Genomic DNA, 27,902 nt, shown 5'->3' on the forward strand with positions numbered 1-27,902 from the left:
TAATTGAATTTCTTTTGTCGCAGTCTTCATATTTTCTTTTATTCTTGCTACATTATACCTCTTTTAAAACATGAATTCTTGAGGGAGAAAGAGAAAGCTATTAATTTGTTTATAAACTTAAATTTTGAAGTTGTACAGCAACCAAATTATTTCAGATTCTATAATTTGCTATATTATGGCTCCAGCACACCTTTTAGATCAGGAAAATTTCATGAAGTCGAAATTAGCATCCCTTTCTTTTTCACATGTTTTTCATATGACTTTCTTATTCTTTCGCATACCAAAATCGATTGAGCTAAATTGAATTTAGTGTGATGTTTAAAAGAAGAAGGAGAGTGTGAGAGAATGAGATAGACATATACAAAGCATATAAGAAAGAAAGGGATTCGAATTTCGATTTCATGAAATTTTCGTGATCTAAAAGGTGTGCCGGAGCCATCACTAATTTAATTGTGAGATTAAATTGAACTAAATCCTTAGATGTAGTTTAAATGGAGGTATTTCAAGATACGCTCAACTGCACTATGAACCGGTGAGTTTAGGAAAATCTCCTCTAGTGGTTCATTCCTGGGTTTAAACTTAAACCTTCTAAATGTCTGTTAGAATTTTTTTCAAATGTGCCTCAGATAAAATAGAGAAATTGGGAGGTCCCGGTTAAAATCCCGAAATTGTCAAAATCCCAAAAGCAAAAATTGCGAAATTTCCAAAATCCGGAAGTCAAAATTCCGAAATGGTAAAAGTGTCATCAGTGTCACATTTCTGCGATTGCACTCATCCTTTCTGGAAGAAAAAAGAAAATTTCTTTTCTTTTGGAAAATTATTTCACACACCGAGAAAAATGTGGATGGTAAAATTTACCATCCTCCATACAAAATTCTAATGGCCGGATAGTAAAAAAGTCACCCAGCAAACGCGATATTAAATTGGACTGTCAAAAATTGTAGAATCTATTGCATGAATAGTAAATTCTAATAGCCGGATGGTAAATTCTAATATCCCCGGATATTAGATTTTACTATCCGGATGGTAAATTTTACTGGCAGGATAGTAAATTTTACTAGCCGGATATTAGAATGAAAAATGTCGGAAAAATTTATTTTTCCTTATTTTCATTGATTTTTGGCCATTGTTTGAGGGCTTGGGGCCCTTCCTGGATGACATTCTCTGTATTTCAAGCCATTTTGATGCGTGAAAATCTTTTTCCAACTTTGGCGACTCAGCCGAGATTTGAACGCGCGACCTTTGTGATGACAGTCCAGCATCTTCCAGCTGCGCCACGAATTGCTATAATGTATTCAAAGCATATCGGGAACCGTTGCATCAGCACCCACGATATTCCAAAATGACATTCTAACAGCAAGATGGCAAATTTTATTGGCTTGGATAGTAATTTCAATCCAAATTACTATCCTCTGTTAAAATTTACTGTCTTCCAGTTAAATTTTAACATAAAATATGCGGCCAGTAAAATTTACTTCCCGGATATTAGAATCTAAGAGAGGTCAATGTAAAATCTAAAGGAGGATAGTAGATTTTACCATCCGGCTGTTAGAATTTACTATTAATAGGATAGTAAATTTTAAAATGTCAAGATGGTAGATTCTAAAGGAAAGTATCTATGGAGGATGGTATTTTCTACTATCTTTTGAGGCAGTAGAATTTAAAGACACGATTTGTAGAAAATACCATCCAAATTTTTCTCGGTGCATTCTGTCAAGATTTTGATCATTCGGAATTGTAACCCTTTTGAGATTTTGTCATTCGGAATTTTGGCTGCCAACAAGAGAAAGTATATGATAAACTTTCGAAAGGGAGATTTTGACTCAAAAGTATTTAAATAAAGCAAGACCATACAGAACATTTAAATTCTTATTACTCACAGTAGTATCTCCATTTTTTACTAAGAACCGGTAGAATGTTTTAGTAGGGGAGACTGGGGCAAAAAGTCACAAATCGAAAAATTCTAAATTCAATATCTTCCAAGGTAAAAAAGATAGCGGCTAAAATTTTTTCCTATAGATAGCCTCCATAGACCTTCTTCAATATAGTAAGTTTCTTAAAATTCGAACAAGGAATTTAGAAAATAAGAAAATATCGAAATTTTTAGCCCTATTTTTGAAATATTTTCATTGCAGGAGATAACAATTATTACCTACTTATTTTCCAAAATTGATGCACACTGGTGAATATTTTCTAAATAATTTGGATTTTTTTAATACGAATCCGCTATCTATTTTAGAATTTCACAAAAGTTCTTTTCTCCAGAAATCCTTTTATTAAAAATGCCCACGTGGGGTAAAAAGTAACAAAAGTTATAGAGCAAAAAGTAACAAAAAAGCGAAGCAATTTCTGATGTCTCGCGGCGAAAAGATACGTCATTACCATGTCTCGCCGCTTGTTGTTTGCATTGGTCAAACGATTTGCAGTCTTTTGTGTGTTTTTTCTAAAATAGCTTGAAAAGCGCTTTTCTCGTTCTCTCACTTTTCTCGCAGAGAAAATGGTGTTTTACAAAGGTGTAGATGAATAAATTTTCTATGAAAATATGTCCTCTCGGTATTTTTTCAAATTTACGGAAGCCCGTAATAAAGCGAATAATAATATAATAATACCCCATGTCTGGTACTATCTGCCCCAGCATTTTTGAGAATAGTCACAAAATTACCTTTTAGAAATTGGCTCGATAAACGTATTTCCTTACATAATAGAGGAAAATTACTTTCACAAAGTTGTAGAGCGGTAAATTTCCTATAAAACTGCGGTAATTAGAAATTTTTGAAGCGCTCGAGTAGATTGTAAAACAATAAAATATTCGTTTTGTGACTTTTTGCCCCAGTCTCCCCTATCCTTTACAAATTTTAATCAAACTCACTTAGGAAAAGTATAAAAATGAATAAAAAACACAAGTGATAGGCCTTAAGCTAACAAATTGCAAATGTTAAACATTTTACTGAGGCATGTGATTCTAATTTTAGATCTTCAAATAACTGTCATATAATTTCAGAACTCCCTTAGATAAAATTTAACAAAATTTTTAAAATTTGCATATAGAATATGAAAGATTTTCTGAAAAGTCGTAAAGACACCTTTTGCAATTTTCTACGATAAAATACTCAACACACCTATGCAGAGTTTTTGAGCCACCCCTCTGTTTGAATAAATTGCACACAGGAGATTTCTTATCGCGGATTACGCTCGATGCCCATGGCAGATAAATATTGTTAGTTGGGATTGAGGAAATGTTTTAACAACACCAAATCCTCATTCACATGCAAATCCCCACTTCGTTGATGGACAAACTGAGTTTGCCTGGATTAAAATTGCTTCATGAAATTGTGTGGTCTCCGACATTGAAAATCATCCTTCTCAACTTAATTTGCACGGCCGAAAAACATCACTTTAAGACTGAAGTAGAAAGGAGAAGATGAAGTGCATTAATTCTCATTTATTGAAGATTCAAACATCATGTTGCTTTAAAAGTCACGATAAATTCTCGTGTCAGATAAAACTGCATTAAAAGTATTCAAGGTGTTTTTTCTCTCTAGAGCTTTTAATATGTTTATAATTTATTATGTTATGTTATGATATGTTACATTACACAATATCTATACGTACCACAGAAAAAAAAACACAAATTTTATCAAAAAGTTATTTGTAGATATTTTGTAACTATGTAACGCAAGAATTATTACACGGAATACTCAATCTCGTAAAATTTATGCAATAAAAGTAGTTTAGATTCATTTAAATTTGAGTTGTATAGGTTAGTAGGTGAGATTCCTAAGACTCTCACCTATTTTTCTAATGCTATCTAAAATAAATATAATTCTTTATAATTGTTATGCACATTGTGATACTAGGTTCTACCACTATCAGATGAATTTAAAATTGATTCACTGAGGAATTAAGCAGTCTTAATGAATTTAAGATTGATTTTATTTAAAAGTTTCTGGACCAAAAAGGTAAATAATGCTCTTTTTAGAGAAAATGTCGTTGATGTTCGAAAACTCAAATTGAATTTCGAATAGTAAATTGTTATTATACGAATATTCTAAGTATTAACCTGGGACCAAGACAAATATCAATACCAATAAAAATTTCAAGATTTTGACAATCTAAAATCAAAAAATCTAGATCAAGATGTCAAATTTGTGAAATGTACTGGAATCTTAATATCCAAGACATAAACCGTTTGGATTTCAAGATTTACAATTCCGAAATCAAGATTTTTATATTTCAAGACGTTAAATTTCTTGATTTTTCGAAATAATTTCAATGAGTTCACAGATACAAAAGAATCATGCCTAGTATAACTATCCCCAGGTTTTTCACTTGATAAATTATTTGTAAAATAAAACTGTAATAAAATATTTACACTTTCTGTATTGATGATTTTATTACCGCTCCAATATATTTGTAACAATGTAATACGTTTAATACCAATTTTCAGTAGAGGAATAACAAGAAATTCTGCAGGGAAATTGAGATGTTTTTCAGAAGTGATGCTTCGTTAAATGGGGAAAACCTTGATATGAATTCTTAATATTGGAAATATTTGACAACCTGAAATTTTGATCTTGATCTTGGTTTCAGAATTGAGACCAATGTTAACTTTGGTTGTTAAAAGACTTAAATTAAATTAAAATTTATTTCTTCAATTTTCATTAGTAAAATCTGCTTTGAAAACGTATCAGGAATAAGAAAAGAATATTCTTGTTCTTCTGGAGTAGAAAATATGAAAACACAGCAAGTTAGTCAAAGGAAAAATAATGTAATGGCTCCGGCACATCTTTTAGATCAAGAAAATTTCATGAATTCGAATTTCGGATTCCTTTCTTTCTCACATGTTTTGCATATGTTTATCTCATTCTCTCGCACTCTTCTTCTTCTTCTCTTAAACATCACTCCAAATTCAATTAAGCTCAATCGAAATTGGTATGCGAAAGAATGAGATAGACATATTCAAAACATGTGAGAAAGAAAGGGTTTCATATTTCGACTTTATGAAATTTTCCTGATCTAAAAGGTGTGCCGGAGCCATAAAGATCGGATTCTATAACCAATAAAAACAGTTTTGAAATTTGAATTCTTTATAATTCTTTATTCCTCTCGTTCAGTGATAACCTTACCGATTTGAGAGGTCCCTCTGGTTGAAGTTTTTTTTTTGTACCGATTCGAAGGTATATCAGAGAGAACTTACCTAAAAAGCCGTTGGAACGTTTAAACCGACGAGTTATACAAAAGTGGGCAAGTTCATTAAAAGCACATTTATTTAAATAAAATTGCAAATGAAAAGTTCTGCCATCCTGAACTTCCACAAAACTACACAAGAATTCACTTTTTGCAGCAAACGTTTACACCATGGATGTGTAAGAACCGTTGGAACCGAATAAACGTCAAAAAAAAAATTGTTTAGGCAGCGTTTTGACCATTGACGTATAAGTTTCATTTGACGTTTGTTCGGTTTCAAACGGTTCTTGCACCTCTGGTTTACACACTATTTTTGACATTTTTCACGATTAGTGTCAAAAATACAAAAAAAATTCGTAATGAGCAAACAATCAGAGCTAAAGCGGTGAGTAGGGTAGAGTAAGTACTTTTCACCACCTTAAGGTTTGACACCCTTATAATTCTTACACTTTTTGTCAAAATAAAATGAAATTTTGTGTACAAGTGCATTGAAGCATTGTCTATCTATTGAACCAGGAGATTTTCCGGGAATTTTTGAGCATCTGGTTGAAAAAGTACATTTCCTGCAACAATGCATGTTTCAGTACTTTTCGCCACCTTGTAAACACTTTTTCGCCATTGTGTAAGCACTTATTCGCCACTTGTTTTCAATTGATTTTTAAGAAACAGCAGCTTTCGGAAACCCCCAAAACTACACGGCACAGTACTTTTCTTATTTAACACCGATATTAGACAATTATTAAAGTATTTCGAATGATTTTTTTGCACATTTTTTATTTGCGACAAAAAAACAATTGAAAATTACGCATGTTTCAACTAAATTCCGCGAGGTGCGCCACTTGTAAAATGCTTGGAAAAATGAGTGGCGAAAAGTACTTACACAACCGAAAAAAGTAAGCCCTATTTCACCACATCCGTATTTCTTTATTTTTTTGAAAAACATTATTAAAAAATTATATTAGAACAAAGCTTAGTTAATAACGGATTGACTTTAAGTGAAAAAATATCGAATACTGTACTGAAAAAACATAAAATAATGCAGGACAAATTGTCTGAGCGTTGACAAGTTTATTAAGAACTCCATATTTTTTTGGTGACTGTTCACCTTGTCGACAATTTCTTTAATTAACTTGCAAATAATCTAGTCGGTGGAGCATCTGATATGGTTTTCTGATTCATTTGGCTAGAGGTCACAAAATAACACTCATTTCGTAGTTCCACGAATTCATAATTTTCTTAAAATGTGATTTTAATTTAGGTGGCGAAAAAGGGCTTACTGGCGAAAAAGTACTGACTCTACCCTACAATGAGCTTGTACTTTAGGCTTCCGGTAGATTTTCGAATAGGTTTGGCTTTGCGTTGGAGTGGCTTTGTCTCTTCAAAAGGTTATTTCTGAACGGAGTCATTGGCTCCGTTCAGAAGAGACAAAGCCACTCCAAAGCCAAGCCAAACCTATTCGAAAATCTACCGGAAGCCTAAAGTGCATGTTCATGTACTCGCCGCTTTAGCGCTGATTATTCTGCAATTTCGAATTTCGATATTCTTGACACTTCAATCGTCAACAATGTCAACAAAAGTGTGCAAAAGTTTGCTGCAAGAAGTGAAATTTGTGTAGTTTTGTGGAATTTCAGGATGGCAGAATGTTTTAATTGCAATTTTATTAAGATAAACGTCCATTTCATGAACTTACTCACTTTTGTGTAACTCGTCGGTTTAAATGTTCGAACTTCCAACAGGTTTTTAGGTAAGTTCTCTCTGATATACCTTCGAATCGTAAAGGAAAAACCTCAACCGGAGAGAGTTCTCAAATCGGGAAGGTTATTACTGAACGATAGGATTGTGTCTCATGTAATTTTTGTTCGAATTTCGAAGTTTCTCGAATGTCAAGAATGTTAAAGTTTATAATGTTCCTATCCTGTAATAATATCCTAAATTAAGTAATTCCTTAGCAGTTTCTTTTTTTGCAACTTTTTTTTAAAATTTAGTTTCAAAATTTTAAATTTTCGAACATATACTATTTACATGTTAATCGAAACGCTTTTAGATTCTCAGACTCCTGTTGTGTTCACTATGTATATTTTCCTTATTTGTGGTTCTTAAGTATTTATACAGTTTATACAATATACACTCTAAAAAATTATAAGATATTTTCTTCGAAATCCTTTTCAGGAATTATAGAATATCCTAAGATAAATTTCAAACATTTTATGTTATATATTTCCTCAGTAGCAATATTCTTTAAAAAAAAAGTTTTCCATTAATGTATGTCTGTCTGGTTAGAAAATCTTACATTTCTTACTCAAGTATCATATTTCCTGAGGGTAAACAGGGGAAACAAATCTACCCTTATAATCTCTATTTCGCTCAACGTTAATCACAATTGAAATCTGGAAGTATTGCACAAAACGTTCTTCTTGTTCTTCGGCTTGTTTGCATTTTACCTGGCGGGAGTTTGAAGGTGTGTTTGGGGAAGCAACCCTTCCTTCTATATTCTACATGGCCAGAAATTGCACCCCAAATCCGCCCTACCTGGGGAAGTCTATCGAGTTAAAGTGACGCCAACATTCGACCACAAATGACTCAAGGAGTGACTATTTATGCAAATTATGTGTGAAAATAGACTCCACCGAGTTTGTTGACTAACCAAAGATAAAGGGGATTTTATTTTCAGTTTAACAGTAAAAGTCATGTGACTAGGAAAATCAATTCTGCAGACAATGTAACTGCGAAAAGAAAATTTAAACTATTATGCACAACGAAGTGATATTTAGGAAATTGCTTTTAGTATCGTGATATTCATAATTTTCTCGTTAAATCAATTTGCAATATTGCAATTTTTTTCTTTCTATAGTTATTTACTCTGACAGTTAAGATGTAGTGTAAATAACATTCTAAATGGAATTCAGAGATTTTATATTTTAGTATGAATGTGAGCAACTTTCGTGCTTTACTAAAATAATTTCAAGTCGAAACAAATACTAAAAAAGTAAATCAATTTATCTGTGATTCACTAAAGAACTACTTATTAATTGTTCTAAACTCGCAGGAAAAAATAATTTAAATATTCGAAATACAGTTTGAATTTTCGAACATCAATAGCCTTATATCGAAAAAGTGTCATAGCTAAAACACTTTTAGAAAATCAAACTTCGACTATGAGCACTATTAGTAAAATTTCTAATGCTATTTATTTCACATTACGAATATCGATTTCATCTAAAAAACGATGACCATATGGTAAAGCTGACTATCCATGGGCGAAACTTGAATCTAATGGGAAATTCGTTGGTCGTAGCAGCAATTAAATAGTGAACAAAAAGACTGAAGTTTAATTTGAAAAGTCAGCGAAATTTTTGAGCTCAATAAAAAGCGTTCCACCTCTTTAGATGGGCACATATTTGAGTCTGTTGAATTTTGCCAGAAGAGTCGTTTGCAGCACATCCCAAAAGTGGGTATTTTAATTAAAATAGCGACCGCACATAGATTAAATGCGTTGGCAAAGTGGCTTGCGGAGGGTTCTGGCGGTTCTGGCCGCACAAAATTTCGAATTACCATTTTAAATTCCAAACTCTACACTGGGACCAACGTATGAATATTTATGGTGAACTTTTAATTTGAATTTCTCCAACTGCTGCAGATGCCTAAAAAATCACTCTCATGTTAAACCATTTCAATTGTCGCGCAGACTGTCTCTGGGACGATTCTTATCCAAACACGTTGGTGGCAAAAGGTGCCAATTCAATTAGTACCTATCTGGAATTTTCTCAGTTTCACTGTTGTGACTTCTTGAAGCACACAACAAAGACTCACTTCTCAGGCATGCTAATCGAGTTATTGGTTAAAAGAGAGTGTCGCAAGTGTGAAGATACTTTAGACTTTAGAGAAGAGATACTAGCAAAGATTTCAGGTGTAATTCTCTTCTGAGAACACATTTTTCACACATATTTATATACCTGAAGAATGTTATTGCCATGGGGATTGTACGAATTTGTTCAAGAGATTTGCAAGTGGAAATTTTGAGACTATTAACTTAATTCTTGGTATATTGCATCACAGGGTCACTATTTCGCTATAAGATACCTTATTCTTCCAAATATTTAAAAATTCTCTACCGGAATATTTACTTACAAATCTTTCCTGTGTCATTTATCACATTTTCAAACATCAATGGTATTTTATGCAAATAAAAAGGTATTTTCTTTTTAGCCGAGACACATTTGGAGATACAAACTCCGACTGTGAACATACCGATTTGAGATTACCAGTGAATTATAATAACTAAGCAGGAATATTAAAAATTCCTCTGTAAAAACTGATACTACAAACATATTGAAATTCGAACAGAAACTGTAAACGAGAATGAAAATGTACCTTTTAATTTTCGAAACCGATCTTCGAAAGTCTTCCTTTCTTTGGGAAGCTGCAGATTTCATATAGGAGAATAACTCTTTTAATATATATGTGCACAAAGAGCGACAATCAGAATAAGTGATTCTCAACCCACAAATTTAGCCCAAATAGAGAAAGGAAAATAATCCTGGCTCCACCCAAGCTTGAACTGGAGGCCTTTCGCTGTCGAGGCGAATGCTCTACCAACTGAACTATTGCGGCACTGGCTCTGATTGTCTTTGCCACTGATCTCAACCAATTGCCAACCCAGTAACGAAAGAGTTTTGGGTTCGAAAAATTTTGACGGTGGCGACCCCCCAATTTCTTCAGAGCGTGATGGTCACCATCAAAAACTAATTTAATTCTGTGCGGTGGCCACCAGTGCGGCGGCGCTACGGTATTTTCCCCACATTCACCACCAAAAGTTCGGTGTTTGTACAGTAGTACGACGTGTAGGACTCTGTATAGTACTTGTGTTATGGAAAATTTGTACAGCGTGACACAAGACGTTCCTGGAACTTTGTTCCGGATTCGTCTGTCAGATGGCTGAATCCTCAGAGTTGTGATTTTTTTATTAGTGAAAAATGATAAATTAGTGTTTTTTCAAGCAAATGACCAGCAGGATTCCAGAGAGCAGTACAGGTACGTGATAATTTGATTGCAATTCTGTAGAGTTTTTCATTTTTTAGGTCTTAAAAACACTGAAATATAAAAGTGACGCTTAGTGAGCGTCCTTTGGTTTTTGGGGCTCCCAAGGCAATTTTTTTTTATAAAATATTCTTGAAGAGTCCCAAATTCAAGTTAGTAGTGTTGTTTAATAAGAAAAAAAAATATCTGGGCAGTAGATGAAAAAAAGGTTGCATTAGGAAGCTCTAACCTCATTCTAATTCATTTTCCATCCGGAAGCCTTTTTTGGGCCCCACATTCAATTTATAATAAGGTGTGAGAATTTCCTCAATCTCCATGGATAAGTGTATTGGGTTTAAAAAAGATTTCTTTGATAGGATTTTTTCTTTAATTTTTTTTAGGGTAATTTAGGGCAACATGTTTTCATTTCTCAAACACTTTCTGTCCGGAAGTATCTTTTCTAGGGTTTCAGATCGTAATTAAGGATGAAATAATCGTATTTCCTCAATCCTTGTGGATCTGCGTGTTATGTTTAAACCTTTAAGGACGAAATACTTTTTACTGACCGAAAATGAACAATGAAAATGAAACCGATAATCAAAATCAGTGACACGTTTTACATCTAACCTTGTAAAATCCAACAGTCTGATTCGGTGCATTTTTTACCTCTACATGATAGGGACAAAAATAACCTAAAAAATCAAGAAATTTTTCTGACGATACCAATGAATGATAATTGTCACTCTAATGAAAAATATAATGTATATGAGCGTAGTAACTTTCTATTCACAAAAGGGTTTTGCTTAAAAAAATTGGAATATAAAAAAAGTAATTTGAAAATTGCTCAATTTTGAGCTTAAATATAGCAAATAGCTGGACATTTGTAAAAAATATCCTAAATTCCTACAACTTTAAAAAATATGATACTCTCATGAATACAGAACTACGGTGCGCTTCCAATATTGAAACCATGACAAAAAGACAGCACTATTGTTAGAAGATGTGGTCTAACAAACAAAGAAAAAGAAAAGTAACGTTTTTGCTTATAACAGCAAATTATTTGAGGATCTGAAAAACTGTTGTCGCAAAGATTAAAAAATAAAGAATATAAATATATGAATTTTTCGTTTATATCTTTTCAATTATGTAAAAGTAAATAAATATTTAAAGTAAAAGTCTTCACCATTTTTAATTATTACTGAGATATTTCATTTAGGTCTCAAATAATTAAGACTAAAAAATAAAGGCCGCCAAAATATGAATATTTCAAAATTTAAAACTGTGAGCCTAGGTAAATGCTTGACGTAGACTGAAACATAGATACGTTCTGAAAAGGTCTTGACATCAGCTACAACATAGTAAAATTTCAGCCCAATCGGATGAGTTACAGGTGATCTTATAGATCTCATGCATCTTACCCTTAGATTGAAGATCTTCAATGTCGTTTATTATTAAAAATTGTTGATTTTTTAATATTTATCAGAAAGTGCAGTCACCTGCACCTTATCTCAAATGTAAGCTTTTTTCTTAATTTTTTACATAGTAAAATTTTATAAAATAAATTCTAATGAAACAAAATCCATTCACTAACAACTGAATACAACTAATTTTACCCGTGACATTAGCTCAGAAAAATACGACCGATTTTAGTGTAAATTTTTCCCTGATTTCGTACACATTTCACGAGATAGCCAATTTGGGGTTTTCGGTTTCCTATTCAATATTAAGTTGGCTTTTATTTTGGATTTATATTTTTTGCTAATTCATTCTACATTGACAGAAAACAGCTAATAAACCCAAAATTTTTTTCGGCGCGCTAGAAACATAGGAAATGTCATGCCTCTGATTTTACCCATTCACTCCCCTCCTTTCATTTTCACTTTTGAAGAGTAAAGTTAAGAAATAGCGAAAAAAGGGCAAAACATTAAAAAGAAATAACTTTAGGTAGTCAGGAAAAAATATTTTATCTACGGGTCACACGGGTGACCCAATCGTCTTTAAAATGTTAAAAATAATTTATTTGATAGTTTTTTCGTTATTTACTTTTAATAAGAAAATATTTTTATATGGGATTTTTAAAACTATTTTGTATCATCGTTACAGAAAAACTGGAGTGCACAGAGTTAGCACATATTGAGAGCCAGCAACTATAAACTTACGTCAAATGACGAGAAGGACGGACATAAGCGGTTAGGAAAACATCGGCAGAAAACATAATTTCTAATTAATTTTAATAAATTTTTCAAATTTTCTCGATTTTGTATGGTATTCGCACTTTCACGATTTAAGTAGCACATTTTGCATTTGGGTATATTGAGATGGCAACCCTAAAACATTATACTTCTTTCGTATTTTAATAATTAATATTTCAAGTGGAACTTTTTACAAGTATTTAGATTGGACTGCTCATATTTAACACATAACTTTCGTTCTAAAATATTTATTTTTTTGTTTTTATTTCTATAAGTAACTTAATTGCCGTCACTTATTGAGATACAGAAATGTCATTTCCTGGACATATTTTCTGTCTTTCCCTACGTTGTTTTTGCGTTTAAATGTAAATAATTTTATATTATACAACTTTCTAAAACATAACAAAAAACAGTTTCTATATTTGAGAAAAAAATGAATCTTTGATGCAAAACATGTTATTTTAGCGCGATACGCCACTCTTATTCTTAGAAAATACCAGTATTACACATAATATTTCTGGAGATTTGACTCAGATTTTTCACAAATGTGACACTTTGCATGGATTAATACAAGAACACTTTTTTTTTAATAAAATATTAATCAATAGTTAATTATTATTGAAAGAAATAGTTTTTTGTGCCTAATTATCATTTAATTTTTATCACTAGAATGAATGAAACGCCATTCTTTAATAATCTTTTTAAGAAAATCAGCAAAAAATATTTATGAAAATTTAAAATTAAGGAAAATGTTCAGTATAAACCTTTTTAAGATAAAACCGGATTTAAAATGTACACAATTTTCTATCTAATTATGTAATGAAAAATTAAAAAAATCCCAAAAATGCTCAAAATGCCACTAAAATCGCGAAAGTACGATATAAATAACATATAAATTTGTAATTAAATTAATTAATTGTATTTTATAAATTTAAATGCAAATAAATTTAATTTTAGTATATATTTTAGATTTATTATTAAAAATACGGTTAAAACTGGTAAAAAACCGTTGGTCAGTTGAAATTAAAAAAATGTCGTTATTTTAAAATTCAAAAATTGCGAATTCCCCACAGCATTTTCACCACTCAACCCCGAACAAAGTTCCTGGAACGTCTTGTGTCACGGTCATTAAAATTTCCATAAGGCAAGTACTATACAGAGTACTACTTGTCGTACTACTGTACAAACACCGAATTTGCGTTACTGGGAAGTGCAGTTCAACTCGTTTTCGACTCACTACGAGCCTTGAGAACGATATCATGCGTACAATCGAACCAGCAGCTCATGTTTTCCATGGAGAAATAATTTATTGTAAAAGTGATTGAACAGACTCTTTCCGTGGCGAAAGTTACATCCTGTTCGAATTTCGAAGTGCTCAAGTGTCAAAATGTGACGGTCGTCACATTTTGTGAGGAAAAACACAAAGTAACAACGTTTATTGTTTCTGTCTCTTTATTTAATCACTCCATAATCACTGAGTGACTCTTTTGAAAGCTTTTTAGTGATGATATTAGATAAATTTCTCCCACCTTGTTCGAAAATTTAGTATGACAATTCGAAATTGAATTTGAATTCTTCGAACATCAACGACTTTTTGTGCAAATGGAGTTCCATTTACCTTTTATCCAAGACACTACTGGAGAATCAAAATCTACTTCTGTTTGGACTCAGTGTGGCATCTCATAAATTCGCCAAACTTGTGCGAACATATAAGTTTGAAAATTCGAATTTGAGTTTGAATTTTTCGAACATAAATGAAATTTTGTGTAAATAGAAAACTATTCGTCTTTTAGCGGTCTCAAATTTAATACATAATGTTATTGATTTCCCACTGAAGAAAAGAAGATCAATAGAAATAATCAATATATTTTTTTAATTGAGACACAAAATATGTAGCACAATCAATGTTTAGAAACAGAAACAAAAGAAAAATCCTAATGTCAAAAGAATTGTAATTTTTTCCATTTTTTTCAGTTTTCATTCCCTTTTTCATCTCTATTGTCTTTAACAAAATCAAACTGTAGAGATAAAATTATAATATGATGCACATTAAGGTAAATTTAACACTTTTGTTGTTTAAGATTCTACAAAAATGCAAATATCTGACGTGTAAGAATAGGAAGAGAGAGAATTCCAGCTAGTCAAAGAACCGAGAAGAAGAATTAAATGTCGACAAAAAGCAAACACTGAGCTACGACAATCGAAAGTTCATGCGACGGTGGAGAAATATCTATGCATAGATAATAAGTAAGTGTTGTTAGGCACATGAGAAGCACAAGGTATGATCAATTTTAATTAGATTCAAGCTACAGTGCTAATTGGGAAGTATGTACTGAACTTGGTGCTATGGAAGGAAACACCCTTCGAAGCATCTAATTGATGTCTTCCATCAATTAAGAGCTTTTCCCGTTTTTTCCCAGTCACAGAACCCACTCGCATAGAGAGGGGTATAATTTCTTGGTTTTATTTGTGGCTGGAAGAGCTATTACATGGAAATCACTGGCAAACTTCCAAAATTGGGTTAAATATATGTGAGAAAATTTTGCAGACAAATACATCCTTTCAATGGAGGCTGTTGATTCAACATCCAAACAATTTCCCTCAAACACGAAAAAGACAAACATTTTCGACAATCTCCAGGGAATTTTGGAACGATCAATATAAATTGTGGTTTCGTGTCAACATCACAGTTTATGTTTATATGAAAGACAAACTCTTTTATCGCGTGATACTTTGGAGGAGAATTTTGATGTTCTCTTAAGGATGGTCAACATATCACTTGAAATTTTTGAGTTATTCTGAGTAGAATTTACTTAAGAACAAAAGTGTAATATTTCATGTTCTTTCATCTTTAATATTATTTTTTTTCTTTATTAATATATGCGCTCTGAAGTACAAACGAATGTTTCGGCCAAACCGGAGGATTTATTTATTTGATTTTTGATTTTTTAAAGTTAATCTCTACTCCAGAAGGTTTATATTTCCATGGATTTGCTAATGATTAGGTTCATTTGAAAGGTCTTGGAATTCCGAACAAACCTAAAGTGTTGATAAATTTTGAGTAGACACTGATTGTTTAGGAGAATTTAAAATTTTAGGTGTTTATCTTACAGTAGACTCTCGCTCAATCGGTTCTTTTTCAATCGGGCGAAAAATTTTGTTAACAATTTTCACGTTTGATTTTGAAGCAAATTTGCTCAAATTCGCTGTAGTTCCTCTTGTTTTATCGTAATTCTTTATAATTGAGCGCTTTTTCTGGAATTTACAATGACTTTGACGTCCGAATCTCTCGATAATTTGGATGACATTTTGCCCCATATGCCCGATTGAGAGAGAGTCTACTGTATTTGACCTGCACTGTATTAAAATGTCTAACAATTGTCTAACTGTCATTGTCATTTGAAGGTCAGGACTTATATGAATGAAAAGGGTTACTTATAGTGCACAAGATTACAAATTAATTTTTAAGAAGTTTTCAATACTTTCATTTTCTCACGAATTCTCTTTGGGGTTGTCATGAATACACAATAAAGTGAAAGTTATTCTTTATTTATTTACTTCAATAAATTGTAATATTTTCGTTTTCAATAATCAAAAAAATGTTTAATGAAAAGTACTTTATCATCTCTTTGATGTAACTTTTTAGAAGAACGTTAAACTAAAAAGATTCAACTCACTTGTGAACATTTTTTAGGATTTAAACGACCTTAAATTAAATATCAGGGGATGGAACTGGAATTTTACCTTGGATTTTTCTTCAATCATCCTCTTCAATCCTCTTGTACAACATATATTATTATTTTATACTCTCTCCGTTCCGAAAAAAGTCGTACGTTTGCTAGTATATTTTGTATGAAAGATGTACGACTTTTATCGTAACAAAGGGAGTATTTATTAATAAAGCATAATGATTCGAGTGTCTTGGGTTCGAATTCTATTGAAGTCACAAGATCTTTTCTAGTATTAAAGATGTTTTTATCTTTTCTATCCTTATCCAATAAGCTCTACTTCACTTAAATTCATTAATATTTTTCGTTAGTTTTTTTATTAGCCTACCCAACTAACTTAGTACTTACAGGGGTCCCTAGATTATGCATATATAGGGGAGACTGGGGCAAAACTTGTCAAAACGCATATTAAAATCTTTAACGAGCTCTGAGAAAACTTAAACGTTTTATAATGAGCATATTCTTAAGGAAATTTACTGCCCTACAACATTTCAGAAGACTATTTTCCTCTATCTTGAAAGAAATGTGATTTTCGAATCATTTTCTAAAAGTCGATTTTGTGGAGATTCTCAAAATTGCTGGGGCAAATTTTGTCAGTCTTCGGATAATTTGTGGCGTTTTACTCTCGCAATAAAAATATCAAATAGACATATATTTTTATAGGAAATTTATTTCTCTACAACTTTGTCGAAGATAATTTTTCTCTATCTTAACGAGAAATGTGCTTAAATTGAGCTTAATCAGTATTGATATTTTCTGTAAGTCAAATATTCCAAAAACAGGGCTCAAAATTTCATTATTTTTTATTCTACATAATCCTTCCACGAATCCCTTGAAACTTTGTAAGTTTAAGAAAGTTCATGAGGCTATCTATAATAAAAATTTCAAGCCTTAATCTCTTTTATTTTAGAAAATAGTGAATATTGAAATTTTCGTTTTGACAAATTTTGCCCCAGTCTCCCCTAATGGGGTTATGCAAACTTATTTCTAAATTTTTGCCTTCCTTTGGTAGCTAATTATTCAAATCATTTTTTTTAAATACTCCTAAATTTGTGCAATTTTTGAGACTGTAAATATGAAATACGTTTTTTATAAAAATTTGGCATTGAAAATATCCCGAGAAATTGTTGCCAACAATATTTTACATACTAGGACGTTTCTGTAAGCTATTCTAAGGAAATATCCTACAGGTATGCAAATTTACTACATATATGCATAAAGCCATCTCACGCATTTTTTTCGGTCTCAAAAATATGCATAATCCTGAGACCTCCTTTATTATGTACATAATAAAATGCTTAGGGGAGATAGGGGTAGAATTAGCCAGCAAATGAAGCTTTTTTTTGTGAATGATGATGTGAAAAATGATTTGTGAAAAAATGATAAAGTTTGTCTAATGTTTTTATGTTTCATAAGTAGCATTAAGATAATTGGCTGTATAAAACCGTATAGTTCAGAGCTCTCAAATCCTTGGCTTTTTCTAGAGAGGATAATGAAAAAAGTATGACACATTGGCTACACCTGCCCCGGCCTGGGTAGATTTAGCCACTTTCGGGGTGCTATTTACCACCAGTTTTCCAGACGAAATTTTAAAACTGGAAATACCAAGTGTTATTTCACTTGATCCACTGAAGCCCACTGATACTAAATATGTAACTTAAACCTAATGAAAAAGACTTTAGCCGACTTTTTTATGACATTTTTGTAATTGCGGCAAAATTGATGAAAATATCCTGAAAAAATCTATTTCACAAATTTTTCATCCGAATGGCAATATTGCTTGGAATATCAATAGTACTCTGTCATCTAACAATTATCCATGTATTAGTGAAAAATCATTGATAGTTTTATCCGGCCACGGAAGAGTGGCTACAACTGCCCCGAGGGCTGTGTTAGTGTTTTTCATCTTATATAAAAAATTGGATAATTATTATCCAAGTGAAAAATATTTTTTAATTAGGTTTATGAACCCAGAAACGAGGTAAAATTATGATATTTTGACTACAAACTCAGAAAACCAAATGCTGGTCCAAAAACTGAAACATCAAAACTGCAGTTTTATACCCATTTTATAAAAATGCTTCTAAATTGTAGGATAACAGGATCAGACTTATAAATATTTCTGGGAATATGGGGATGTGTTCCTACTTTCATTAAAAAATACTTTGCTCAAGGTACATTTTAAGGGAACCGAGAAAAATCCACTGTCTACTTCTGCCCCTGGCTAATTGTACCCCGGTCTCCCCTACCTAAAACAATGTCTTAAGGGTTTTAAGTAGTTGTAGCTTTTAGAACAAATAACTACTTGTCATATTAAATATATGAGAGAAATTCAGTAATATCGTACCTTGTGCTACCCGGATAATTGAGGAGAAGCACTTTCTTTACCAAATTTTCCAAGAAAGACTAATTAGAAACAATTTGTTAAAATGTATCCTAAAATTGAGTCACTTGGAACAACAACCTCATGTTCATTAAAGTTCGTCCAAAATTGTGTTTTCTGAATGAAGTGCCGAGAACACTCGAGGAAGTATATTAAGGTTTTGTTTGTCTTTCACGTGGTAATTCATTGGCTCTTTTCCACATGGACTCTTCAAAAAAAAAACGTTAAATAGCTTTTAGGAGAATTCCATTGGGTTTTTGGCGCATTTGAGACACAGAACCGAACTCAAAAATTCACATAGTTTCGTATGAGGACACTCCAGCAAAAAACAACATCATGCTGTTCTTTTTATGGCATTTCAATTGCTTCTTCTGAGAATCTGAATCTTCTGGTGATTTAGTTCCAGCTGAAAACTAGCACAGGATGGTGAAGATATGGAAAAAGAGTCGATCATCTGTAAAAGTGGGTAGAGTCAAGAGGGATGACAGATTCATGGTTAGCAATTAATAGGGGTTGAAATAGATCACTTAACATAATCTTGAGGATAGATATAAATTTGTGTGCTTGAGAAATGACCAAAGATGCAAAGATTGCGCAAAAGACTTTCCGGCACTTCTTGCACCGTGAAGCATAACACATAGCCCAGAAATCCCGTTTTCTGCTAAAAGGGTATCCATTCCCATTTTCGAAAGATGTTTTTTTTTTGTGGTTGGGTTTTTGCTTTAGTTCTCGGATCTCTTTTTTGCTTTCTCTCCCCAAACAAAAAGATTTGGGATGGTGGAATATAAAAGAGAGAAACACGACACCATGGTACATGAGAAGTATCTCTGGAAAAAAAAAAAATAAGAAAAAATTTGGACATGATGAGAAGACGCCTTCCAACTCTCTGCACGACCTTCAAGCTGCAAATTACAATAATGAAGCCAATTGGAATTAATGGGCAATTCTGGTGATCAAGACTTTTGCGCAATGAATTCGCACATGGCGGAAAGATATTCAAGACAATCGATATTCAATTGATTTGACGTTCATCGATCCCATTTTTCACCATTCAATGATCACCGATCAGTGAGACAATCATCGCGATCTTCTGCCCAATCTCCCATGTAGAAAATCTTTGAGCATTTGTAGAATTGTCCTCAATCAAATTGCAATTGGAATGGCAGGCAATAAATTTGCATCATGTTGCGCAACAAGCCAAAACTCTGCATATGTTGTGTAAAATGGCAAAATATTGCCATTTATTTAAATCCCAACTCAATTTTTTCCCATGAATCATGTGCCATATGTACCAAACATCCCCCAATTTTCTGTGAATGACAATTCCAGAAAGGCAGAAAATACGACCTTTTCTACAATGTGGCACGAGATAGTAGATGCAAATGTTTGGATATTTCAAATTTTCCAGGAATTCGCATAACAATTCGAATAATAGTAGTGTTATGCTGTATGAAAAATCCTGCAAATGCTGTCTCGAAAAATTCCTCGAGTGCTGAATCAATTCCTCTTGAGTGTAAATAGTTGAGCTGGAAGAAACAATGATGTGTAGAGAATTAAGGTAAAGAAGGTAGAAAGAGGTAATTTATAAACCTCCTGCTTCTGTTTGATTGTAAGACATCGATAGTCAGGGCCGAACTAAGAAACTGATAAAAAAAAATACAGTTACTTTTAGTATAAACCTTATTGCATAGGATTTTAATTAAAAACAGTATATAAGACATGAGAGATAAGTCAGAGGTTTTTAAGGTTTGTCAGGTCTGTCAGGGAATTTTGTAACAGCATGACAATGTCATATGACAAATTTTAAATATTTTATATGGTAAATTTATAAGAACTAATAATTGAAAATCCGATTTATAACAGTTACTGAGAGGTTCAAAGAGCTCCTTGCAATGGTAAATCAATCCTCACCGGGCTTTAATGTTTTCTTGCTTCTGAATTTACCACGGAAAGTCATATGATATTGTCACATTGCTACGGAATCCCCCTACTGTTCACGGCTGCAGTTTGTCAATCTAAGAGTGACTCAGCTGTAGGGGAAAGTGCCCATGCCCATGCACATTTGAAAGTGGGGCACCTTTGAAATCGAGATTTTTTACTTATTTTTAAATTAAATTGAGCCTTATCGTGATATAATTTAGATGCACAAACAGATTAAGAAGCTAAGTTATATTGTGATATGGCTCAGTTCCACATTAATCGTAATTCGAACACTTGCTATACTATTATGTTAATGAATATGAAAATATTAAATATATTGTATCTTACAATTTTATAATTAGTTTAACACTTGAAACTTTTAATTATGTTAAACGTATTTCAAATCCTTAAGTAAATGTATTAGTTCGCTATTAAGTATAGGGGAGACTGGGGCAAAAAGTCACAAATCGAAAATTTTAAAATTCAATATCTTTCAAGATAAATAAGACAGCGGCTTAAAATTTTTTCCATAGATAGCCTCCATAGGTCTTCTTCAATGTCGTAAGTTTGTTAGAATTTGAACAAGGAATTTAGAAAATAAGAAAATATAGACATTTTTAGCCCTATTTTTGAAATATTTTCCGTGCAGAAGATATCAATTATTATCTATTTATTTTAAATTTGATGCACTGGTGAATATTTCCCAAATTATCTGGATATTCTTTGAATACGAATCCGCTATCTATTTTAGAATTTTACAAAGATTCTGTTCTCCAGAAATCCTTTTATTAAAAACGACCACTTGGGGTAAAAAGTAACAAAAGTTATGGAGTAAAAAGTAACAAAAACCGAAACAATTTCTGATGTTCCACGGTAAAAAGAAACGTCAATGCTATGTGTCGCCGCTTGTTATTTGCATTGGTCAAACGTTTTGCAGTCTTTTGTGTGTTTTTTGTAAAATAGCTTAAAATGCGCCTTTCTCTCTCAGATAGAGAAAAATGAAATTTCCTATGAAAATATGTAATGAACCCAAACAGAAGTAGATTTTGATTCTCCAATAGTGTCTTGGATAAAAGGTAAATGGAACTCTATTTGCACAAAAAGTCGTTGAAGTTCGAAGAATTCAAATTCAATTTCGAATTTTCATACTAAATTTTCGAACAAGGTGGAGAAAATTTATCAAATATCACACTAAAAAGCTGGCAAAAGAGTTACTCAGTGATTATGGAGTGATTAATTACTGGGCAAGAACAGTAAACGTCATTTTTTCTGTTTTTTCCTCACAACAATGTGAAGACTGTCACATTTTGACACTTGAGCACTTCAAAATTCGAACAGGATGTACCTCAGCCACCTTGCAGAATTATCAAGAAGTAAGAAAGTCTCTTTTTTGGATCTTCAAATAGATTTTCGAATTTTTCAAGATCTACTTCTGTACGGAAAGAATCTCTGTATTTTACTTAAATTTACGGAATCCCATAATAAAGCGAATTAAAATGTAATAGCATCTTATGCCTGATACTATTTGCCGCAGTATTTTTGAGAATGATCACAAAATTACCTTTTAGAAAACAGCTCGATAAATATATTTACTTACAATACAAAATAGAAAAAATTACTTTCACAGAGTTGTAGAGCGGTAGATTTCCTATAAAACTGTGCTAATTAGAAATTTTGGAGGTGTTTGGGTAGCTTGTAAAAAAATAAAATATCCGTTTTGTGACTTTTTGCCCCAGTCTCCCCTATACTTAAAACTCGCAATAAAATGTAATGCAAAAGACTCTAAGTTTCCTAATGTTTCATTGCAACTTTGACACTTTTTTCATTTTATTGACCCTCCGGTGTGCATACATCGCCGTCTTACCAACGATACCTACCTTAAGGTTAAAACACTATCTACAATGTTTGTATTAAAATAAAAATAATAAATTTAAAATATATATATTAAGTAGCATAAATCATTAAACAATTTAAAGAATTTCACATCAATTTAAATTACAGTGGCGATATATTTGATAAAATTATTTCAAAGCCCTTATCGAGAGAAAAGAATTGTATAATTGAACCAAATTTGTTGAAAGTTATTTAACAAAAAATTATCTTGAATCTAAACATTCTTTAAAATAAGATAAGATGAAAATATTTCAAAAAAATCCTTCATCATGTTATCAACATTGTACAAACACCCGGTATCTCAAAGAACCCTTCACTTTCTCAAGATATTTTTATCACCATGAGATCCCAAATTTGAGGAGTCGCCCTCGTCAGATGCCTTCGTGTCTGTGATAGTAGCATTGCTATTTGACTACCCGCAAGTGAGTAATGAGAGCAATTTGGATACTACATTGATGACCGGAGGCTGCCCAAAGAGATTGCGATGCTGGTGGAGAGACAAGACACTTGGGTGGACTATCAAAAGCCGCTTCTGGGAAGAATTTGTGACTAGAAGAAAGACCATTTACATCGATTTCTATCTTCCATTTCAATTAACTCCGACCACAAAATGTGCTTGAGCTCTGGGGAGGCAGATAAGAAGTAATCACATTCTGTTACGAGTAAAGCAATATTAATATTTGCTCGTATATTGTTTCACCACTCTTTTGCTATCTGCCCGACGTTATCAGGGCAAAAAAGTACGCAATGGCGAAGTACGCGATAAGTTCAACAATCGTATGTCAGTCGATGGTTGCATGGACTAAGTTGGAGCTATTCAGAAGATCTCGCAGAAGATCCAATTGGGAATTTCTTCTTCATCACGATCTATTGAGTCATTTTCTCTTTGATCTCTTCTTAAACGGTTAGAAGATCTCGGGTGTCGTGAACAAAATTTGCTGGATATTGAATTTCATCAGAGAGCTCAACCCTGGAAATTTTCAGACAACCCATGGAAGTATTCCGAGTAACTAAGCCACTCTAGTCGATCGAGTGAAAGAGACTCCGAGTCAGTTACCGATGGAACGTCGTTGAGTTCATTTCGAAATGTTTTGTGCTTCATGAGGGAATTTTTTCTACCAGTGATCTCCAGTGTTTCAGATCGTGTCCTATAGCAAATAGTTCCCCCTGTGCTAGAATCCGGAGGAATTCTTTTGTTGTACCACCACAAAACGAGGTAGAAAATTGTATTATCGCAAAATGTGAATCAGGAAAATTTCACTCAGTGTCCCACATTGATGATTGGTTCGATTTTGCAAAAAAAAAAAAGAAGAGTTATGTGAGTGTGAAATTGCGAGAGATTGATTTTCATCTCGAGTTTTTGCAAAATTTGTGCCACCAGGTGATTCTGGATTGTGAAGTGTTTATGAAGAGGCAAAAATTGATAATGTGCAAGTGCTAGTGGTATCTTCAATGGCCCTTTTTTCATTGTCCTTCGTAACGGCGCCACGCGGAAGGACTTCCAGTGGTAGCCAGAGGATTACAGCTGATTTGGATTACGATGTTCCCGTGCCACGCAGACACATCATAAAGGTATTACTCTAGGTGCCAGTTGTTCATAGTTATGCTCCCTCACCCTCATGCAGGACCATCTGGCGCGAAAAATTAGGGATCTCACACCGCAAATACCCTATCGAGATTACATTTCTCACTCATGGGCCTCAGATAACTTCCCCCTCTAGCACTGTGTTAATTGAGTACAAATGCCAGAGGAATATTCCTCGAATAGTACACTGAAAGAAATGGGAAGAAGAGCCTAATATAAAATAAGTGAAACGTCCAGAATAGTTCGGTTTTCCAGTTCTTTTGAGTCTTATCAAAACCGATCATGTACTACGCTTTTCCGCAACTCCTTTCGTGCAAAACAACCAATGGAACACATTGTCCAGTGATCATAGTCTTTAAATCAGAGTCGAGAAATTATTATCGTGAATATACTCATAATATGACTCATTCTATATTCTCATGTCTTACCCTGGTATCACACTTGAACATTAAAATTTTAATGTGATTCACATAAAATTTTGCTAATGAGCATCCAAATGTGTGGCTTATATCTTTTAATCATTTAGTATTTAAATTGACTTGAAACATGTTTTATGTTTAAAACTTAATGTGAAAATCGTATAATTTTTCGCATTATTGCTATAAATCAATTTAAACTAATTTTTGCGGGCCAAGTCTACCTTTTAGGCAATCAATAGATCATGTTTTAAATCGAAATATCAATTAATCCAAAGACACTAACATATTTAGGCGCTCACCAGTGACAATTGATGTGAATCATATTAAAATTTCAATGTGCAAGTGCGATAACACCGTCAGCTATGCCGTCTTCATTAGCAATAATCGTATATTCTTTTTCCAGAGTTTTTGTGCATTTGAAATTGAAATCAGTACAATATTCTTATTTATCCATGTTTCTGAAAACTTTTGTAAATTAAAAATAATCAAAATCTTCAAACTTAATAATGGAGTTATGCGGAGCAATATTTTATTATTTATTTATAAATTTAGTTATTATTTATTGTTAGTACTAACGGTTAGCACTAACGGTTAAACGGATTTCTCCTAAGAGCGTTCCTAGTGTTAGCCTGTGAGTTGCCCCATCGGGAGGGGTATCGTAGAGAGGATTCTTATTGCAAGAGATAGTTCAAGTTGGATCGTCGTAGGGAATAGATCATTAGGAGGAACTCTGTGGGTTCTGGAGAAACCCCTGGCAGCCAAGGCGCTCAACCACGCGATTGCTTTAAGGGCACCCCAAGAAGCAAAATAGCTGTCTTATAGAACCAACTATTAAACAAGTCTTTTAGTGCACTTTTAAAAGACTTAAAGTCAGAATTTTCTGTAGAAATTCCTTTATGAGCTCTTAAGATCCTTAAGAGTGCGCCACTTTACTTATAGTAATCTTAATAATGGGACCAAGAGTGTTATAAGCAAATAAAAAGATTTTTTGTTCTATAGTGCCTTACTTAAGGAACTCTACAACACTATATTAAGAAAAAATTGTTTCTTGGGACCCTTTACAGATTCCTGGACGAATCTAATATTATTTGTAAATTCTTGTCCCTGTATATTTTTAAGTAAAAAATGGGGCTATATACACAAGTTTACCTTTCGATAGGTGTTTTAAACTTGATGCAATTTATCGTAACTATCTCCATTTTACCTGTGAAAGGTAATATTATTAAATTAAATAATACTATAATATTGTTAATATCATTATTATTAAATTTGATGACAGTTATACCTTAAACACACTTGCGACTTAAGCTGAAAGACGGTTTTACGCAATTATAAACAGAGTTAGAATGAGAATGGTTTCCCACTCACTAAACCGTTTCTCGATTTAAGCTGAGAGACGGATTAATCAGAAACTGATGGAAATGTAATCTGATCAGTATTTTGATTATAATCGCGTTGAGCCGTCTCTCGGTTTAACCCTTTAACGACGAGACACTTTTTACTTACTGAAAATCAACAATAAAAATTAAACTGGGAAACATAATCAATGATAAGTCTTACATCTAATTTTGGAAAGTCCAACAGAGTCTGATTCGGTATATTTTGTGCTTCTATGAACGAAAGGGACAAGAATAGCCCAAAAATTTAAGTAATTTTTCTGACAATACCAATGAATAATATTTTTCGCTATAATAAAAAATATTACGTATGAGTATTGTAGTTTTTATTGCCAAAAGGGTTTTGCTTAAATAAAATAATAATAATAAAATCAATTATAAATTTGAGAATTTAAAAAATCGCTATTTTTGAGCTTAAATATTTACTACATAGTAAATAGCTAGAGACTTGCAAAAAATATTGTAGATTCCTTCAACCTTCTACTTTACAGTTACAGACATAAGAAAAAAATAACTCTAGGTAATCAGGAAAAATTATTTTCTTTATGGGACACCGGTGTTCCAATCGTCCTTAAAGGGTTAAGTCGTAAATGTGTCTAGGAGGGCATTACGATAAAATCATATTAGGCATTTGTAGGCATTTATATTTGTTTCTCGGAGAAATTTCTGTTCTTTAAAATTGTATGGAAAAAATATTTAGGGGAAACTAGGGTATCACCAAACACGGGGTAGCACCAAACACTGCGATTTTTTAATCAGATATTCGACTTCTGAAGACAAGACCTATAGGCATTTATAGGCACTATAAAGATGCTTGTCCACTGAAAAAATGGTTAAGATAGGGGGAAGTGGGGCACCTTTGAAAATGGGGCAGCTTTGAAATTGGGATTTTTCCCCCATGTTTCGATGGAACTGATCCATATTATAATGTAATTTAGCTTCTAAATCTGTTTATGCAGCTAAATTCTATCATAATAAAGCTCAATTTTATTTAGAAATAGGTGAAAAATCCAAATTTCAAAGCTGCCCCACATTCAAAGGTGCTCCACTTCTCCCTACTCCAAATAGTTTAACAATGAAAATTAGTGTTTGGTGCTACCCCGTGTTTGGTGGTGCCCCAGTTTGCCCTATAGTGTCTAATATGTTGTTAACAGTTATCAAAAAATAGTTACGATACTGTCTGATGGAAACGATGAACATTAGGCAAAGATTTCAAATACATAAAATTTATGGTTTTTAATTATATTGAAATTTATTAAATGATAGGGGGATGTAGGTATGCTTCGCACATAGTGAACCTTCACACGATGCCAATATTCTTTTTGTTTGCAAAGAATTAGTTTACCATTTTTCATCGCCTCTCTCGAGGTTAATTTATCCATCTTATGGCTAAAAAATGAAGAACTAGCTCTTTGCAAACAAAGAGAAAATTCGTCTCGTATGAGATATGATCACTGTATGCTGATAATCCCTATGTTTATCTAGGATTTAAAAAAATATATTATTTTCATTTATTTATAGTGTAGGATAATCTAATTCAGAACATGATCCAAATGAGAATTTTTCACAAGTCCATTTGGGGAAACTGAATTTGTCTTTAATAGACTCATGACCAAATTTCCATATCTATATGTCACAATCTTTTTATCTGATTTTTGATACTCCAGATAAATCGAAATTCCATTTATATTAATAAAATTTTTGTTAAAAATATGACCATTTTCGATCAGGTTCTGAATTAAGTTATTCTACCCTAAGTTCTTAAAACCATAAAGCCAAAAAATCAAGAAAATGGACCGAGTAAACAACGTTAGATATGAACAACAATATTTCAATTAAATCTGTTTCCACTATCTTGCATATTCCTTTGAAGGGCAACAGCCTCTCCATTTTCAATAGTGTATTTGTATGATCAATATTTTGGATTCTTCGAAATGATAGGAGAACTCACAGGGGAACCCTCACTGCATCCGGGAAAAAAGATGATGGTCAATGAAACAGTATGAGAATGACAAAGCAAATGAATCATTTTTTGGACTATTTTTTATAACTACCTCTTGGTGTTATTTATTCGTTTAATAAAAAAAAAGAATAATGAGTGAAGTTTCACTGTAGTCTCTCGGGTACAAAACACTGAATGCGAAATTGAGGTGTTGTATATTTGCCCAACTGGTTTGCATAT

At 32.7% G+C, this 27,902-nt stretch overlaps 1 protein-coding gene across 2 annotated transcripts in view; it reads left to right on the plus strand.

Annotated features, from left to right (window-relative positions):
- LOC129804612 (breast cancer anti-estrogen resistance protein 1) overlaps positions 1-27,902 on the plus strand; it is a 147,680-nt gene that overhangs the window by 72,241 nt on the left and 47,537 nt on the right. Inside the window, exon 1 of one of the 2 annotated variants that reach the window (XM_055852101.1) lies at positions 23,100-23,891. The exons of the other annotated variant lie outside the window; for it this stretch is intronic. Coding sequence (XP_055708076.1) covers positions 23,772-23,891 — 120 coding nt within the window. The 5' untranslated portion in view covers positions 23,100-23,771. Of the gene's footprint in view, positions 1-23,099; positions 23,892-27,902 lie in introns of those variants that run through there. 2 annotated transcript variants of the gene reach the window in all.

This window comes from Phlebotomus papatasi, chromosome 2, assembly GCF_024763615.1.
Source record: "Phlebotomus papatasi isolate M1 chromosome 2, Ppap_2.1, whole genome shotgun sequence".
NCBI classification, from domain to species: Eukaryota; Metazoa; Arthropoda; class Insecta; order Diptera; family Psychodidae; genus Phlebotomus; species Phlebotomus papatasi.